Here is a 17,778-nt window from a genome sequence, read left to right as displayed (position 1 = left end):
GTCTACTTTTGATTTGAATCGAAAGCAGTCGAGTCAGTGTTCTTATGTATCTGACTCATATTAAGAGGAAGAAAGACAGAGAGAGCGAAAAAACGGGAATGTAAAATCAATTTTTGTTCATTGATTTCTCAGGCAAATAGAGGAATTTTCTCCTGCATTAGAAAATTTGCAGAAGACAGAGAAGTTTTGGCTTATTGTGTGCGTGACATGTTTTTATTGAAGGAAAAGGGATGACCTAAGGTTGCCTAACGAAGTGTGAAGTATAGTGTTCATAGCATCAATAATTCATATGCTGAAGCCCAGAGTAATCCAGTGGCGTTTTTCGTGTCAAGCAAAATATGCTTACGTCCATAAGCGTGTTGTCGAATTACAATAGTGGCTGACAGGTGTTATAGAATTTTCTCTGTACATTAATATAATTCCAAGTTTGTTCTATGCGGTTTTGTACAATTATATTTCCTTATCATAAGTTCAAAAGGTTCAACTAATCTTTTACTTCCTTTTTAGTCTGCAGTAGATGGAAAGAAGGTAAGACGAAAGTTGCCTCCCCTTCCACCGGAAGAAGCGTCCGCCACCCCTCCGCCTATACCACCCAAACCAAAATCGTACAGCTCAGCGCGCCGGAACTCTGCAAGACAGAGGTCTGGATATATCACGCCCTCCTCGACCAGTGATGAATCGATGAACGAAGAGGATTTTGAGGTAGCCATGCTTACCAAACAGCGTCGTATGAATGATTTAGACAAGCCTTCCTTGGACCGATGGAATGGGAATTATCTTCCACCAGATATGGATGATTCAAAAGTGAAAAAGAATGTGAAACAAATGTATAATGAGGATGTTAAAGCTAACATCCCTCCCGATGTGTCCGTGGAGATTGACAGAGCAATGGACCAGTATAACAGAGAAAAGGACGAGACGGATCAGATAATTGATTCCATGATTACAATATACGGTGTACCAATAACACAAGCCATGAAGTCGCTGAAGAAACGACTGCAGGAAGAGTTAAGGCGAGCAACAGAAGGTCGAAGGCAAAGGATAGAAGAAATCGAGGAAATTCGTGCGTTACAAGCTCAGATATGTGAATTAAAGTTAAGTCAGGACTATGCTAAAGTGCAAGCCAAACGAAATGCTCAAAAGCAGGCAGCTGGCAAATCTGCTGGACCTGGCAATAAAAAGCGTGGATCCGCTCCCATGGCTGCTCCGAGATCCTCACCACAAGTCATGCCCCGGAGATCTCGACACAAGAGACAGTCTAGTGATCCAATGATCTCAAAGTTCTCACCCATTAAAGAGGATAAAGACATTGAAGCTGACTTTCAATTAAAAACCCACAAGACAAACGAGGAAGCTTCCCAGAAATATATCACAGATGACAGTTCACAATCTGGTTTGTCTGATAATGAGAGCATTCGTTCAGAACCCGCTTTTAATTCTAGAAATAAGAAAACTAAACCTTCTGCATACACTGATATGTTCTATAATCAGAACAACCCAGCGCGAAAACCAAATATCGAACCTTCCTCTTCTTTGCCATCCTTGCCACCTAAGTGTCATTCCGACACTAATTTACCAGAGAAAGCCAAATCAAAGAGCGCTATGTACGTGTCAGACGACGATGAATCAAGGGCCAGAGAAGACAGAAAGCAAAAATTACAACAAGAAATCGAAAAACGTAAAAAGAAACTGGAAGAGACCACTAAATTGAAAACTGAGCTATTCAATTTAACAAGATCTGGGCAGGTTATGGCTCACAGCTATGACGACATTCCCAAAAAATCGAGTCGAACCTACCCTTCATCTCGTCCTATTCCTACTGGTATCATAAAACCCATCGAAGACGATGACGACTTCGACGATGGTTCCGATGATAACGAATTTGTCACTAGAAGCCACCAGGAGATTAACAAGGCCAGTGTGGTGGAGTCTAGTGAAGCTAACTATAGTTCTTCCGAATATCTTGCTCACAAGCAAGAATCGGTCAGGCGTAGTAGACTAGAGGATGTTACCTCCTATTCAAGCCCCTATTTATTCACAGGAAATATCAATGACCCGCGCGTATCCAAAACAACCAAACAGAAGGTAGACTTTTACCTTGACCCTGCCTCTAGGGACGCTGTGATAACGAGTAGTGTGACCTTGCCTGACCTCCACTCGAGACGGGCCGACATGGAGTACCCTCCTCCCAAGGACTACGGCGCCATGTCAGACACAGAGACCAGTCCACCTAGCGACTCTACCCCAGCTATGCCCCTCCTTGATGACGTCAAAGAACGATCCCGGCAGATTATCCATGGCATTGGGACCGGAAGTCGACCGGTGTCCGCAGAGTTCAACTTCTCTGGGGGAGTAGAAGGTGAGGGCTGGGTTTTTTTTTTTATGTATGCAGTGTATCTTCATGTGATAGGACTGAGGAATCTTTCTTTGGTTTCAAAAGGAGCAATTCTCGTGTTTTTAGAATGTATGCTCGTCCGATATTTGAAGTATGCATGGTCCATATGTTCTATAGATCTTTTTATCCCTGTTGGATAAGAATCAATATTCATTCAGAAAAAAAATCGAGACAAAACAGAACTTTGTGCTTATCTTGGGTAATTTGTTATAAACCCCGTACTTGTAACTTAAGTTCATTGATGTTATGCTACATGTACGTTGTTTATACAAGAAAGTCAGAACTAAAAGTCTTTCTATTGATTTATTGTGTGTAAAACTGTCTCACTAACGGAAGGAAACCATTCACAAAGCCGATGTGACGGCCTTTAACTTTTAGAATAGAATTATATTAGAACCCCATTCACTAATCCAAACTACGGCAACATGCTTTTGACGTTGCCATTAGTCTCACTCTTGCTTCAAGTCAATTGATTACTTAGATAAATAACAATAGCTATTTCAAGAAACCCTCTCTTTAGTTAAAAGTGCACACGCTCAACACAAACATGGATGATATGTTTTACATATATACAGACTCAGTTATAGTAAAGACAGGAGAGTTAGGCTAATCGTAATGGTTTTTAAACGCAAAACTTTTGTTGCTATCAAGATCTTCGTTTAAACATTAAATATTTACTTTCAATTTTTGCCGAATTTTTTGGTATAAAAAATCGTTTTGTTGGGTTGCATGTGTCTGAAAGACTATTGATACCGAGATTAAGCAGAATCAAACACCAGTGCGTTCACTTTTTTTTATTGAATTAATGATTTACGAATATCACGGAGTAATGCGTCGCTATGGCGATGGTTGGTTCTACTTGATGTAAGTTGAAAGTGTATATCCTCTTTCGATTAATGTACGACGATTTTCAGAGTTTGACGTCATCATCTGAAAGTCCTTCGTGTTTGATGATTATACATCAGGCAAGGACTAATCGTTACCCAAAATGGTTAAAACGTTTTCCCACTATTTGATATCGCTATGGGTACTAACACGATCATAGATCATGTTTAAATTGTTTTTACTACTTACACTACGATATTGTGACGCACGGCCGCTTGTGCCTTTGTGTATAGGTTAACATATCCAGCATGGTATTAAATAGATAAGCGTTTTAGACTTAGTTTTTGAATCATTGGTATCGACATTTATCACAGAATTGGAATTCTCAGAAGACCTTGTTGATGCTTGATTTTATCATCGCAATTAAGTGAACAAAAGAATGCACTGCACATGACAAGGACGGCAATCAATGAAACAATGTGTAACACTATTACCCTTACTCTCATCATTATTGCGTGGGTTAATATAGCTTTCACTAGATATAAATAAAATATTTGATTTTTAGCATTGAATTTCATAAACACTACACATGCGCGGATCTAGATGGGGATTTGGGGGGTAGGGTTTGGATCCCTCTGGAAATTTTATTTTTTTAAAATTCACAAAGTAAATATTACCGAAAATAGGCCTCGGATTCCTTTCCCCCTTACCTAGCAAACATAGATATCCCTCGGAACCCCCCCCCCCCCCGAAAAAAATTTCTGGATCCGCGCATGATACAACATTTTGTTCCTCTGTACTGTTTATGGAGACGACAAGTTTTTTTGATAGCGAGTGTATTTTTATGTCATCTTTCTCATTTTTTTGTTGTTGGGGGGGGGGGTGTTGTTCATTTCTCAAGAAAATTCAATTCAAAAACATAATTTGTATTTAGTGGTTGGAACTGGTAAAAATCGAGAAGCAAACTTTATGATATAACCAAATATGGAGATGTGTCAAAGGTTACACATGTAGTGGCTCTTCCATCTATGTAACATAATGATCAATAACACAACACATGTCTACGTTAAGACGAATATTAGATACTTTTAGAAAGGTTAAAAACAAGAAATGATTTCTTCGTGTCTCTGATTTCTGTTAAATAAGAATCAATTAAAAAGGTAATTGATTTTTTAATGACTAATGAAAACTTATTAATAAATATGTATGACAGTAAAGAACTTACAATTTTTTAAAAGATCTTTTTCTCTTAACCCTGTAAATTATTTGGTTATTATAAGTTCTTAACTGTTTGAAATACAAACTGTTAATGCATTTTTTTAAATAGTCAAGTGATCATGACTCAAGATAAGCCAATCCTGGGTCATTTTACTAGTATTAACAGACTGTACACTGTGGAGAGATAAAAATGAATAACGATTCAAAAGATTTTATGGTCTACTTTATAAGATTTGTAGAGAAAAACTAACAGTATATGCTATAGCGATCTTGTGTTAATAGTTTTTAGGAAAAAAATGTTGATTTGATATTTTGTTAGATACTTTAAAGTTTGGAATTTACCAGCAGGCACTAAATACAAAATTCACAACATTGCAGCTATAGTTGTCGTGTTGTAAATTTAATTGTACATGTATTTACCGCCACCCGGAAATTAAACTTTTAGAACATGACAATTTGTCGAAATGATTGTAGGTTCCAAAAACCAAGAAAGATAATTACTAGTATGTTAATATTAGTTTCTCTTATTCTTAAAGGATTTTGTATTCTAAAGCTCATTCTTGTACAGTGGTATCCCTAATATTCCTTCTATTTCGTTAATTATCTTTTGTTATAAGAACATTTTCAGTACTAACAATACACTGTATTTGATTCCTGCTAGACCTGATGAATGGGATGCACCGCGTGGAGAGTGACAACAGTGTGGACGCGGATGAACCAATCATGAAGCACATGATGGAGGGTGGGGTGACCATCCTAAAACAGCTAGAACGCAAGAAACAGGTATGCTACAGAAGGTGTGACCAAACTCTCGTTTGAAGAGCAAATGAATTGGTCCCATGTCACCGAACGATAAATTTCGTCCCCTTGATATAAAAGGCAATTCAATTTGTTATTCATTCAATCTTAAAAACTTCATTTCAAAAACTCTCTGAAAAGAATTGTAAAACGTCAGAAATAATTCCACGTGTTATTTTTTTCTAGCCTCCCCCTCCCCAGCCAAAGGTGTATGATTTCCCCATAAAGAGGATTCTGTTGACAAGAGACCCTAAAGATCGGTCAATTAAAGGTGTGTATAAAATGTACTCTCCTGGAGATTTCTCAAGTTAAAAAAATTTCAAAAAAGATATTTTATCGTGAAAACCTTTTTCATATAGCCTGTAGACAAATCTGAAATTTCATAAAGATATATTTACTATTATATAACAACTATATTGCATTTCATATCGTCAACTGTTTTCCGTATTTTATTTTGAACCTTTATCATACTTGATGCTTTGAATATAATTTTGAATTTACAAACTGATTATGTGCAGAAATAGAATACTTTACAGTTTTACAACTGTATTCATTTCTTTCAAATGTTTAAAAGCCGGGAACGGGCTGGGGATGAAAATCGTCGGTGGTCGAACTATACCAGGAACAAAAACCGTAGGTGCCTATGTAGCCGCCATTTACCAAGGGGGTGTGGCCGAGCAGCTGTTAGGAGAACTACAAGAGGGTGAGCATACATACAACACACTAAATTTTAAGTTCCATAGTAACCATGCGTTGATCCAGATTTTTATTTTTTTTCGCAGAGGAGACTAATTTTCAAAAACGTAAAATTTATGCTTAAATGATATCGCTTCATGACAGGTGATCAAATATTGGAATGGAACGGGATCGATCTCTCGGACAAGACTTATGAAGAAGTCCAGACAATTATATGTCAGCCTAATGGAGAGATCGAGCTGGTAGTGCGCCCGTAAGTCAGTCTACTAACTTATCTGTATTAGGAACATGCTGAACCTAATTGTTATGATATTATATGCATTGTACATGTTTAAAATGTAAATTTCTGGCCTATGGAGGAAAAATGTGTATTAATTGTCAAACTATTAAAAGAAAAGAACTTGCTTATCCTTCTAGAAGTTTTTTTGTAACTGGATAGGGCAAATATATTTTTAACCCAATCAAATATTATACAATTATTTAATGCTTGAGCAGTCAATAGACCAGAATATTTTTCCCTTGGTGCAGGGAACAGCTCAGTATGATCTATTGCCCGAGGCCAACGGCCGAGGGCAATAGATCATACTGAGCTGTTCCCTGCACCAAGGGAAAAAATTCTGGTCTATTGACTGTTCAAGCATTAAATAATTGTTTTATTACCTAATTCCTTTTTTAGTTTTCGGGGTTAATAATTTGCATATTGCAGATGGTTTTTGTACCATTATGCAATATACTCAGATTTTTTTAATCTTTTACATGCACAAAATCTGTTGCATGCATTACAACATCTCAATTTAATATTAGTTTAAACAAAGAAGGGACAGTCTTCAAAGAATTAGATTTTAGATAGTCTTTTACCTTATATAAATCTTTTAAACTGCTGATTATTTGATACTCCATTTTGATAACATTGAATTTGGTTTCACCAAGTACTAAAAACAGCGTGTATGTAAAGGAATACACATTCCCCGAGAACTATCGAAAGGATGTAACATTAACATATCCGCGTTCTGAAATACGTTGCCGGTCCAATAGATCGCAGTCTATTGACCGGCGGTCCAATAGATCGCAGTCTATTGACTGGCAGTTCAAAATAGACGCAAATATTTAATTTGTAATAAAACAACAAAATCCCTTTGATTAGGTATTAAATTGATATAATGTGTGACCATATGTAAGACTCCAAGTTTTAAGTGTTATATTATGCAAATTAAATATTAAAAAAGCATTTCTTGCCTAACTGTTATGTGTCTTGTTAACAAGAGCTCCCCATAGAGCAGGAAGATCTAAAACAGAGGAGAGTTATGGTTCTTCCTATGATAACTTCGAGTTCGTCTCTGATGACGTCTATGGTGAGAGGGATTTTTTATATATTTAAAACGGTTTTATAATTCATTTGTTATTTACGTTGGTTTTTACTTTTTAGTTTTAATTTCAAAAAGATACGTTAATAATCAATTTTTTAAAATGAAAAATGTGAAAAATTGTGTATCGATCATCTTGTCAGGAAATCAAGAAACAAATTACTAATAGATTGTTAAAAGAAGCAAGTCTTAGAATATTGAAAAATTCATTATAATAACCTTAATTCGTTTTTATTCTTCATGTAAATTCCTTTAAACGAAAATGTTATATGCTAATAAGTGCCTGCATTCACATTTGTAGAGAAATGCGTCAAGTCCAACCTTGGAGTGGACCCCGGTCAGCTTGCAGCACAGTTGGCGGGAATTAACGACACAGAGTCCCCCAACGCCTCTCAGTCGTCCTCCCAGCACGAGTACTTCACCCCCAGCGTGTCCTCCCAGTGTAGCTCTCCACGGTCAGACCCTGCCTCCGTGTCCTCGGACAGACAGCGGGGTAACAGCTCGGACGACCGCTCACAGAGAACCAGTTTAGACGATAGACAGACGACAAGAGCAAATGTTGATGAAAAGACCGCAAGAAACCATACTCAGGACAGGCATCAGAGATCGAGCTTAGATGAGAGGTCTCAGCGGTCCGCGTCGGACGATAGACCACAGAGATGTAGTTTAGATGAGAGGTCGTCTCGGTCAACTTACAATGGCAGGTCGCAAAGAACCAGTTTAGAGAGCAAATCGCAGAGGACTAGTTTAGAAAGGTCACCAAGGCCGTCGCCACGACCGTCGCCAAGGCCGAGTGTGGAGGAGAAGCGGAAACAGGTGGCGACCCCTGACGACAGACATCAGTCACGTGTCCTAGAGAAGTCCGACTCTGTGGACAAAGTTGACAAGGTATGGCTCGTCAAATTACAGGAACAACTGTTATGTTTTCACTTCTTGTTGGAATCATTTTACGAGACCATAATGCAAAACATTTTTTATATTAATTGAGTTTTGCATAGAGAAAAATCCGTTTGAACCATCGCTAATATGATTTATATGAATTAACCTCCTCAAAGTTATCTATTGCTTATCATTTAGATGTATTTTGTGATAGTCCAAATAATTGATTTGAAAAATAAAATATCTAATGTTCAGATAAGGGTTGAAATTTAAAACATTGTTATATGATAGTGCTGTATGTGTCATGTAATGTTGTGGTAAAGATTTATTAAATAAATAGCTTTGTCCTTTTCTTCAATGTAGTCTACACAGCAAGAAGACAAATACTGGGGAGATATACAGGTACGAAACAGAGATCAGCTGAAAAACGGAATCATTCTTCCTTTTGATTTCCAATATATATTGTTAATTTTATTGATAAGATTAATTGTATCGTAAATCCATGATGACTCTCGTTGTACATTTGGTATCGTCTGAATGGCTGAGTTCTGGATTAATGTCGCGCCTGTTGTTTGTAGCTGCAGCTGGGCCATGATGAGCACGAGAGTAACCTACACATACACGTGATACAGGCGAGGAACCTGAAACCTAAGGACATCAACGGCCTGTCCGATCCCTTTGTCAAGATTTACTTGCTGCCAGGAAGGTGGTAGGTTACAGCTTCTTTTTTTTCCTAACAAAAACACCCCTTTAAGTTTATTTGAATAAACGATTCAGTTCAAGAGCGGATTTTCCATGTGATGAAAGAGTGTGTGGAGAAAGTTGCTTTAAAATCACATCTTCGAAATAGTAGATTTTCGAAATCCCTCTTGATTAGTTATAGTGAAAATAATATATTAGTAAATGAATGGGTTTTAAAAAAAATTGTAATTTTTATGTTTTTAATTAATTAAACAATTAGAGAAAGGTTTCAAAATATCTGTTTGAGTATTTATAATTAGGCCTATATAAGTAAGACAAAAAAGATTAATATGATTTTATTAAAAGACAATGTTTCAGCTTTTGTTTAAAAAAAAACATGCTTTGCATTATAACTTTTATCATCAAACAGTTCCGAGAACAAGAGGCGAACGAAGCACATTTCACGGACACTGAACCCAGAGTGGCATCAGACCGTGACTTTCCAGAACATCCACCACGAGGAGGTCAAGTACAAGACCCTGGAGATCACCGTTTGGGACTACGACAGGTTCAAGGCCAACGACTTCCTAGGGGAGGTCGTCATCGACCTGGCCGGTGAGGTTCTTGTTGATGCATTCTTTTTGTTCGTGCCATTTAAAAAATCTTCACATTTTCTTTACATAACATTAAAATTGACGACATTCTGATATTGACATTTTATGGTCAAGATATTTCTCTTTAATTTAAAACTGATAATAGAAGTCTAAGTGTAAGTATTAGCTTAATATTAATAATAATGAACTTTAATTTGTGAGGGATGTGAAAACGTCATCGTCGCTAATATTTCACATCGCAAATCCTATATTTTTTTTATTGTTTAAATAATTTAGAATGGGGCAACGGGGAAATGTTGTGGCCGCAGACCAGTTTATCATTGCAAATAGCAAAATATCCAAATTTAGTCCTTGTGAATGAAAATAGGTTTTAAAATCATCGACATCTTTTCGTGTAGTTGAAGGGTTTCTGAATGACGAACCTCATTGGTACCCTTTACAAGACCACGACCCGACAAGAGGGGTGGAGCTTCCAAAGCCAACCGTGCTGCCACCGTCCGGCAAAACTAACGACATTCGGAAGAACTTCGCTTCACAAAGCGTCTATAGGACCTCTCGGGATTCGCCCAATATGCAACGACGAAAGGTTTGTTATCAAAAGGTTTTTAATATGACTTTTGGTTTATTTTAGCTGCACAACGTTTGAAAAATGTTGAGCATTATAAAGTAATTATGGCGAAAATTTTATCTTTATCGTCCTTTTTCGATCATGCAATAGTGTTTATTTTGGGTTACATTAAGGATTTCTTTGGAAATGAAAAAAAAAGTTATAATCTAAGCCTATTGTTAATAAGCTTTGCCCATCGTGTCCAGAGCAGCCTAACCTATCAAATTAAATCAAACATAATACAAAAAAAATTAAAATAAATTTGGAGTGTTCTATTTTGAAATTGGTTTTTAGCTTTTGAAGATATAGAGAACATGATGCCTAGTACAAACATATACAACCAACCACGGAATATGGACAATAATTTGTCAATAATTAAATAAGTTGAAGCTAAAGAAAGCTCTCTGATTTTTGATAGAAGGAAAAACCAGACAATATGGGGCGAAGACGGCGGTCCCTAGGGAACTTGTCTGATGTAGACCGTAAGACAACATTTACCCTTTACCATATAATGTTGTTAACATGCATGATAAAAACCTTTTTTTGCTACGCCTGCATTGAACATTAATAACTAACCATGCAAAAAATACTTCTTATTTTATGCTTTGTTTCTCGATGATGTTAATTGTGCTGCTTTCTTTCTGCAGAAAACGATGTTTTTATGTAATTTTCTCAATATATATGTAAACATTTGTTCTTTCGTTTTTGCATGTTTGTTCATTTTCCGTTTTATTTTTGTATTTTGTTTTATTCGAACAGAATTAAAGTCAGTCAACATGAGAAATGCTGTTTTTGTTCAGTAAAGTAGAAGAAGGTATTGCCATGTTTTCTTTTTACAAATAAACAAATTTACACATGTATATTTAAATTGCATTATAGAAAATATACTTCTAGTACACTGTGAAGTTGTCAACTATTAATATTTACTCAGAACGTTCTAGTCGTTATATACTATTGTTTTAATGGTAATGATTTCCATTGTTTTCTTGCAATAATTGAATTGTTTTATGACTTAATATGTGCGTCAGATACTAGTTTGCGAAAATAAAACAATGACTTCTAGTAAAACGGTTAAAATGCATAAAGACATCTCGATATATTTTTTGTTATTCTTGCATTTTTGTGTTTATTGTTTATCACAAGAAAATTTAAACGTCATCCTATACTATTTTATCGACAAATTAATCCTTCAAACGAATGTTTTAGCGTATTTTGTCTTTTGACTAAGACATCTTAACATTCAAAATTTAAACACTTATTATGAATGCGGTCACTAGTATGAAGACGTTTAAAAATTCTCTCGGAACCCCTCCAACCTTTGCCTTTTTCTGCTGTGTAGGTTCTTCTACTTCTGACTCCTTGGAAACTTCCTCTACTCGCTCGACACCTCTTCTACGTCGCAAACCACGTGATTTGCAAGTTCAGTGTTCTGCGCATGCACCTGGTAATGTAACCCATTGTTTCAGTGGTTTGTCGCACATCCTGTCTCTAGCACGACACTTCCTGTCTCCCTGTTCCCCGAAGAGAAAACCTCCTTCCGGTGCACGTTCATTTCGGCGGTTCTTTCATAAGAAAAAAAATGACAGCAGGTTATACATATATTGTAGTATGTCTATGTGTCACACCAAATATGGAATGCAATAGATTCCAAAAAGGGCTGAATGAATCAAGTTTTGATATCTGTTTGTTTTTAAAATAAAACCTTTGCAAACCACGTGCACGTTTGCTTTGAACCGCATGATCTTGTAGCAACCTCTGTCATTTCTATGTTCTCTTTGGGAAATGGTGTATTGATTTTTTTTCTTTATTATTAATCTGTATATTTATGATTGGTTTCTTTTACATGAGTGTACGTTTGCTATATGTTGATTATAATCATGCATCTTTATTTGAGTTTTTATATGTCTTGTATACTAACAGAGAAAAAGGAGGAACTGAACATAACCTCAGATTTTAGTGATATAAACAAAGGCGCTAGTTTTATGTTTCGTTTCATTTTATACTGTTAGTAAGTACTAGCAGATGTTAATCCAAAATGTTTTTAGTGACATTACATCATACGCATGTGTATGTTTGTAGATAACTGCAAAGCGTTTCATATTTTTTTAGCTTTTACAGTAAAACAGATTTGTAGTCCTGATTTTAAATGTGCACGTGGAATTCCAATTAATTAGATATCCATACCACATTCGTTTTTTAAAATTTGTTGAAGGAACATCACGGCAAATTTTGACACATCACTCACTCAAATTTGATATATTGTCCAAAATGATTAAACCTATAGCTTTTACTCACTAATTTTAGAATCTTTAGAGCTGTTGCCACATATTGGGACAAAACATTTAAATGGAAGTGTTGCTAATGATGATAATATAATGTATAATAATTTGCAGATAAAGATATTTCTGATACTTTGCCCCATTATTTAGTTATATGTTAAGGTAAAACTCACGCTGAATAATTTCTTTTCCAGGAGTATGACAACCTACTGGCACTATCAAAGTTTTGATTGACCAGAGTGTTCATCTAGGTATAAAGGTTTGAAAATTGTATTGATTTCCTACAAAATTATAATTATAAAGTATTTTTTGAGATACGTTAAAAAGTTCATTTTATATTGACCACAGTTTTCAGTATATCACCCACTTTTAAGGTACCTCACTACACCTTAAAATAGTTTCTCAAATCAGCAGAAATTTACTTGATTATGATAGAAAGAATGATGGATAAGAATTATATATATATCAAAGAGGCGAAAAAATGTACAATTTTAGATAAAAAATGATATTTTCAAAAATGTCATTCAGTAAACATGAACAAAAGCCCCAGGTGGATTCGAACTCATTACCTGCGGTTCACAAGCCTGATACTTTAACCACTGAGCTATGACGATATTCATCTGAATCGATTGATACAAAAAGATTAACAAAACATTTAAATCGCCATCTTGTGACGTAGTGTCTTAAAAAGTATAAGTCTCGGTGTAGTGAAGTACCTTAATTATTCTGACGCTTTTAATTTATTCACAATCCATAATTTTCATTACCTCAAACGTTAACGTTGAAAACTATATTTAGACAAGTTGCTTGTTTCCTCAAAATATCATATACTTAAAGAAACGTTGGCGTGAACCTGATTTAAATTACTCTTGAATTTTTTCATACAAAATGCTCTCCTATTCTAAACACTCTCCATTATATTTTGTTTCAGGTCTTTTTCCAAAGCAACCTGTGATATGAACTTCATCAGAATTGTTTTCAAATGTAAACGGTGATATGTATATTTGACGATCTGTGGCTTTTGCTTGGAAGTCAACAAAAGTCTTACTAAATGATATAGATTGTTTAAAAAAATCTTTTCATTTGAGTATTGTTCTTCATTGAATCGGCAGTGAAAACAATTTCATTATCGTCTGATTTTGTCACAGTTTGTATCACAGTTCATTATTTAATGCATATACACTGGATAGTAGAATATAAAAATATACTTTCGATTAGAATTAATTGATTGTAGATATTTTACTTTAATTAGTATATATATATATTCCATATTTCTTTTCAAAGAACATGTTTCATGATATGGTGACATTCTGTTAAAATTAAGTGAATTCAAATTTCTTTTGACATTGGTGCAATTTTTTATATGTTATACAGTGTAGATAATGTAGCTAAGATATATCATACCATTTATTTTACATTTTTACTTGGTGTTGATATTGCGACAGATGAAATAATGATTAATTTTACCAACAATATTCTTTAATGATACAAAGGTTGTTGGCTGGGAAACAAACCCAAGAATTCCATTTTTACTCACAAAATACCCATCCCATCTATCATCATTTTTTTATATGAAAAAAAAAATAAAGTAAGTTAAAAAAAAATAAAATGAGTTTTTGTATAGACGACATATTCACCCAACTCCACTGTAATCCATCTTCATTATTGGTCGTTAATTGTGACTCTATTTTAAGTTATTTTAAAGTGTTTTACTGTTAATATATATGTATGAAGTACACTTGTTTACTGTATGAACATATATAATATGCTCTGTAATTGTTGAATTTTCGTGAATGTGATTTTTCGTATGAATTCCAGTTTATAATAATTATTATTTTGTACTACGTTGGAAGTGAGATAGGAAGAGAGGAAGCGTTATGGTTTTGAAGGCAATAAAATAAACCCTTTTTCAAAAGTCTTTGTTTATTTGATTTATCCAGGAAAATAACTAATTATCGATTGAACATTTCATTTAAAAAGCTTTATTATTCAATGAATCACAATATTTAATCAAAATCATCATATAGATATTTGAAAAAAAAATTTTTATACTTTTCTTTTGAAAATAAGTAGTTTGTGATAAATTGAATAGTTATTTACATGTATTTACGTGTTTGGAATTTTTAAAGACAATTAATTATCTTTCTTTTCACTGATAGCTTTAAGTTTGATTTTTACCGTATATAACATTTTTTTTACTCACAGTAAGTCGCCCAATTTATTCTTACATACTAATGTGTGTGTCATTTAAACTGATGGACTCAAAACATTCATGAAAATAATACAGAAAATTTTCAAGTACAATTGTAAAAAAAAAAAAAAGCATTAAATAAAATTTTCTATAGTATGAAAGTAACAGCTGTATCGTAAGTGTATTTTTTTCTTCCACAAACTAACCAATTTACTAAGAACTATTTCTTTAAAAGTAATGTCATGTTATAAACTGCATGGCTTATTTGTTCGTGTTTTCAAGAAAGGGCTGAAGGTCAAATTATATTTCCCTTTATTAATATTTTTGAAGTTATGAAGGTTCCAATATTTAAATGAAAATTTTGTTAAATATTTAACAACTATAATCGGAGATCAAAGATTTTTTTGATTGGTAAACAAAAGAATTGAATTAAAATATCCTACTAAGGTAGCGTTTGACCCGGTATTGCTAGCAAAAGGGCAGATCAAAATAATTGTAAAGATACAAATTCTGAACTTTTGTAAGGTTTAATAAATTTATGTCAAATTCCCAAGAAACCGCCCACCGGATGTTCTTTTTTTTTTCAAATTTAATAACTAACATCAATTTTTGCAAATCTAGAGCTGATTTTTAATGATATTCTAACAACAATCCTATTAGATTGGCTATTTTTATTTCTATTACATGAGCTGATTTTGATTTTTGCGAATCAAATCGGATCATACGCCTAGAAAAAAAAATGATAAGCTTAAAGGTCACCGGCAATAAAAATTGAACTTAGATTTTTCGGTGAAAAATAGTAGTTTGTACCTTAAATAAAGTGTTTTCAAGTTTTCAGCGCGGTATCTCGACTACACGCAGTGTGAATTACCTGTAAAAACTCGAAAGGTATCTAAAAATAGAAAGAGGAGGTGTGTCTGATTTGGAGCGATCTGATTGGTCGTTTAACCTGTGACGTCATATCTACCATAACCTAAACTAGACAATCGTGAACGAAGGCGAAACAGCGTTAATTTTATCGTTATCATGGCTGGAATCGACTTGAACCCCGACGAAATCCAGTTTATAGTTCAACCTTACCAGTTTGAGCCACATCGAGGACCAGAACAACCCCTGTCATCGTCAGAATCTTCAAGTGAGAGCGACTCTGAGCGAGATTCTGACATCGACGATGTTGCGACTGATGAATGGTATGTATTGTTTCTTATTTATTCGGCAATGAAACTTTAGAATAATAATACATTTAATAAAAACCTTTCATTGACTTAAACAAAAAATAAATAAATCGGTTAAATGAACCAATGTAAACTGGTAAAGGAGCTATTCTAAATCCCATTTTTGGTCCACATTTCGCAAAAATTCCCAATTGAAAGTTGAATTTAATTTCAAAGTACAATCAAAGATCTATTTTAATAAGTCAATGGTTGTATTTGTTTTGACAGTAATAAAACTGATAGTTTACATGCTCAAGCTAGTTAATTACTTTAATTATACCAACCATGTGCGTAAGACAGATACGCTGATTGTATAATTATGGACTAATTATATTTGATAAAAAAAAAACGGACGGAGAAATGAGCAGTTGGAAGTGGCTACAAAGAAATAAAATTATTACATACCGCCAATGTTGTTTGTATGTGTTTTGAATATTGTCAGTTGTTTTTAGTTATGAATTAGTTGCAAAATTGGTCAGAAAAAATAATTAACGAACTTTAACAACTGTAACACAAAGTCACACCAACTCATACAAATTGTTTAAAGAACATTGCACATTTGTTTAAAAAATTATACCATTTTGTGTAATATTGAGTCTCAACCATTTTACTGTTTTCTTAATTTTTTTTACAATTTTTAATTTCAGGTGCACCTGTAATAACTGCGTTGCTATGCCTACTGCAACAGAGAGAAGATGCTGCCAGAGCTTTGCAGTTTGCCAGCCAAAACTGGATGAAGCCACGATAACCTGCATCACAATGCATGAAGCCTTTCAAGTCAACTGCTTGAACCACCACGTCCTTGAGCTCTCCTTCTACGAGTACCTAGATTACAATGGGCCTATTGGAGATGAAGAACCAGTCCATGAGTAAGTTTGATATTTACTGATTGTCAGTATACAAGATATCTCTGTATAATTAATTGGTAAATGATAAATTTTTTTTCCAAGAAAACTGTTCTATAATATTAATGATTTTACAACAATAATCTATATTTGTTAAACTTATTCAATGTCATTGTATTTTTTCAGACTCTACCGGTACATTGCTTATCGCAGATACACCAGATGGTTGTGGCATCGCCTGGGGAAAAAGACTAGGAAGGTTATTCCCTCATGTGTAGTGAGTGCCATTCGCACCAGATTTCCATCTGACGAGTACACAGGATTTAGGTATCCTAGAGACTACTGAGTAAGAATTCATCGTAAAAGACCAAGAAAGAAGAAATGTGACATGTCTCAATGGATTTATTTTGTTCTGAACAATATTAACTATTGACTACAATATGTTTGTGCATTAAAATCTAAGTATATCAGGACATTCAAAATGTCTATATGCATGAGTTGTTAATTTAAATAAATATGAAAAACATCAACCTTGTTGTAGTTTTATACATGTAAATACATAATATTGATATATATAAAAACATATATAGACATTTAAAGGAAAAATACCCGGTACTGCATCTTATTGAACCAGATGGCATTTATAGACATATATGACTATCTATGACTAGAATAGTTGAAGAGCTTTTGATGCACTAGCTCCTGTAAACAAAATGCTGCCTGCTACTTCCAAGTTCCCTGCAGGAAGCCTTGAAGTCAATGGCTGGCTACCCCAACTGTATTCCATTCCACAAGCTTCACAAGAAGACAACATGCGCACAAATGTTCCCAGTCTGCTCTTAATAATAACTCTACACTGTTCATGGCAACTCCTACATGATGACAACAGCTCCTTTAGGCAGCTTTCATACACAATGTACTTCCTCTCCCGATGGACTACGTCCTCTTGGTGGTCTGTAATATCCCTGAAAAATAGCAAATATTTGTCAAATTACCTTTAAAATTATCTAGGGTCTGACTGAGAGTATTTGTTAACCACTTTTCATCAACCAGAAATAGAATTGAACCATTTAGAAAAATTTCAGGTTTAAGAAACAGCTTTCTCATAAACAGAATTTAGATCATAGCTTGACACATGAAACCAGTATGACTGTTATACTTACAATTCACCA

General features: G+C 34.5%; 2 protein-coding genes across 14 annotated transcripts in view; both read left to right on the top strand.

Annotated features, from left to right (window-relative positions):
• Positions 1-14,274, top strand: part of LOC128158913 (protein piccolo-like) — a 32,952-nt gene extending 18,678 nt beyond the window's left edge. For 2 of the 13 annotated variants that reach the window (XM_052821898.1, XM_052821896.1), the window contains 15 exons: positions 508-2,359; positions 5,100-5,221; positions 5,423-5,507; positions 5,811-5,939; positions 6,077-6,185; positions 7,196-7,284; positions 7,598-8,184; positions 8,539-8,577; positions 8,754-8,884; positions 9,287-9,471; positions 9,869-10,056; positions 10,496-10,559; positions 11,417-11,666; positions 12,551-12,607; positions 13,288-14,274. In XM_052821898.1, coding sequence (XP_052677858.1) covers positions 508-2,359; positions 5,100-5,221; positions 5,423-5,507; positions 5,811-5,939; positions 6,077-6,185; positions 7,196-7,284; positions 7,598-8,184; positions 8,539-8,577; positions 8,754-8,884; positions 9,287-9,471; positions 9,869-10,056; positions 10,496-10,559; positions 11,417-11,666; positions 12,551-12,590 — 3,870 coding nt within the window. In that variant the 3' untranslated portion in view covers positions 12,591-12,607; positions 13,288-14,274. Of the gene's footprint in view, positions 1-507; positions 2,360-5,099; positions 5,222-5,422; positions 5,508-5,810; positions 5,940-6,076; positions 6,186-7,195; positions 7,285-7,597; positions 8,185-8,538; positions 8,578-8,753; positions 8,885-9,286; positions 9,472-9,868; positions 10,057-10,495; positions 10,560-10,836; positions 10,892-11,416; positions 11,667-12,550; positions 12,616-13,287 lie in introns of those variants that run through there. The other 11 variants (XR_008240059.1, XR_008240060.1, XR_008240062.1 and 8 more) reach the window with 11 other exon arrangements.
• A 1,044-nt stretch (positions 14,275-15,318) lies between these two features.
• Positions 15,319-17,258, top strand: LOC128158914 (P2X purinoceptor 7-like). Its single transcript, XM_052821904.1, has 3 exons — positions 15,319-15,737; positions 16,409-16,630; positions 16,793-17,258. The coding sequence occupies exons 1-3, from the start codon at positions 15,574-15,576 to the stop codon at positions 16,950-16,952; spliced, it is 546 nt and encodes a 181-aa protein (XP_052677864.1). The 5' UTR covers positions 15,319-15,573; the 3' UTR covers positions 16,953-17,258.
• The last annotated feature ends 520 nt before the right edge of the window (positions 17,259-17,778 follow it).

This window comes from Crassostrea angulata, chromosome 8, assembly GCF_025612915.1.
Source record: "Crassostrea angulata isolate pt1a10 chromosome 8, ASM2561291v2, whole genome shotgun sequence".
Classification (NCBI taxonomy): domain Eukaryota; kingdom Metazoa; phylum Mollusca; class Bivalvia; order Ostreida; family Ostreidae; genus Magallana; species Magallana angulata.
Note: the sequence above shows the minus strand (reverse complement) of the source record. Positions and strands in the feature narration are given on the sequence as shown.

Bases quoted from the DNA above. Each gene is read 5' to 3' on its own strand.
- LOC128158914 (XM_052821904.1), top strand. From the start codon at position 15,574: ATGGCTGGAATCGACTTGAACCCCGACGAAATCCAGTTTATAGTTCAA. The intron at 15,738-16,408 runs GTATGTATTGTT...TTTTAATTTCAG, and splicing joins GATGTTGCGACTGATGAATG to GTGCACCTGTAATAACTGCG. The intron at 16,631-16,792 runs GTAAGTTTGATA...GTATTTTTTCAG, and splicing joins GATGAAGAACCAGTCCATGA to ACTCTACCGGTACATTGCTT.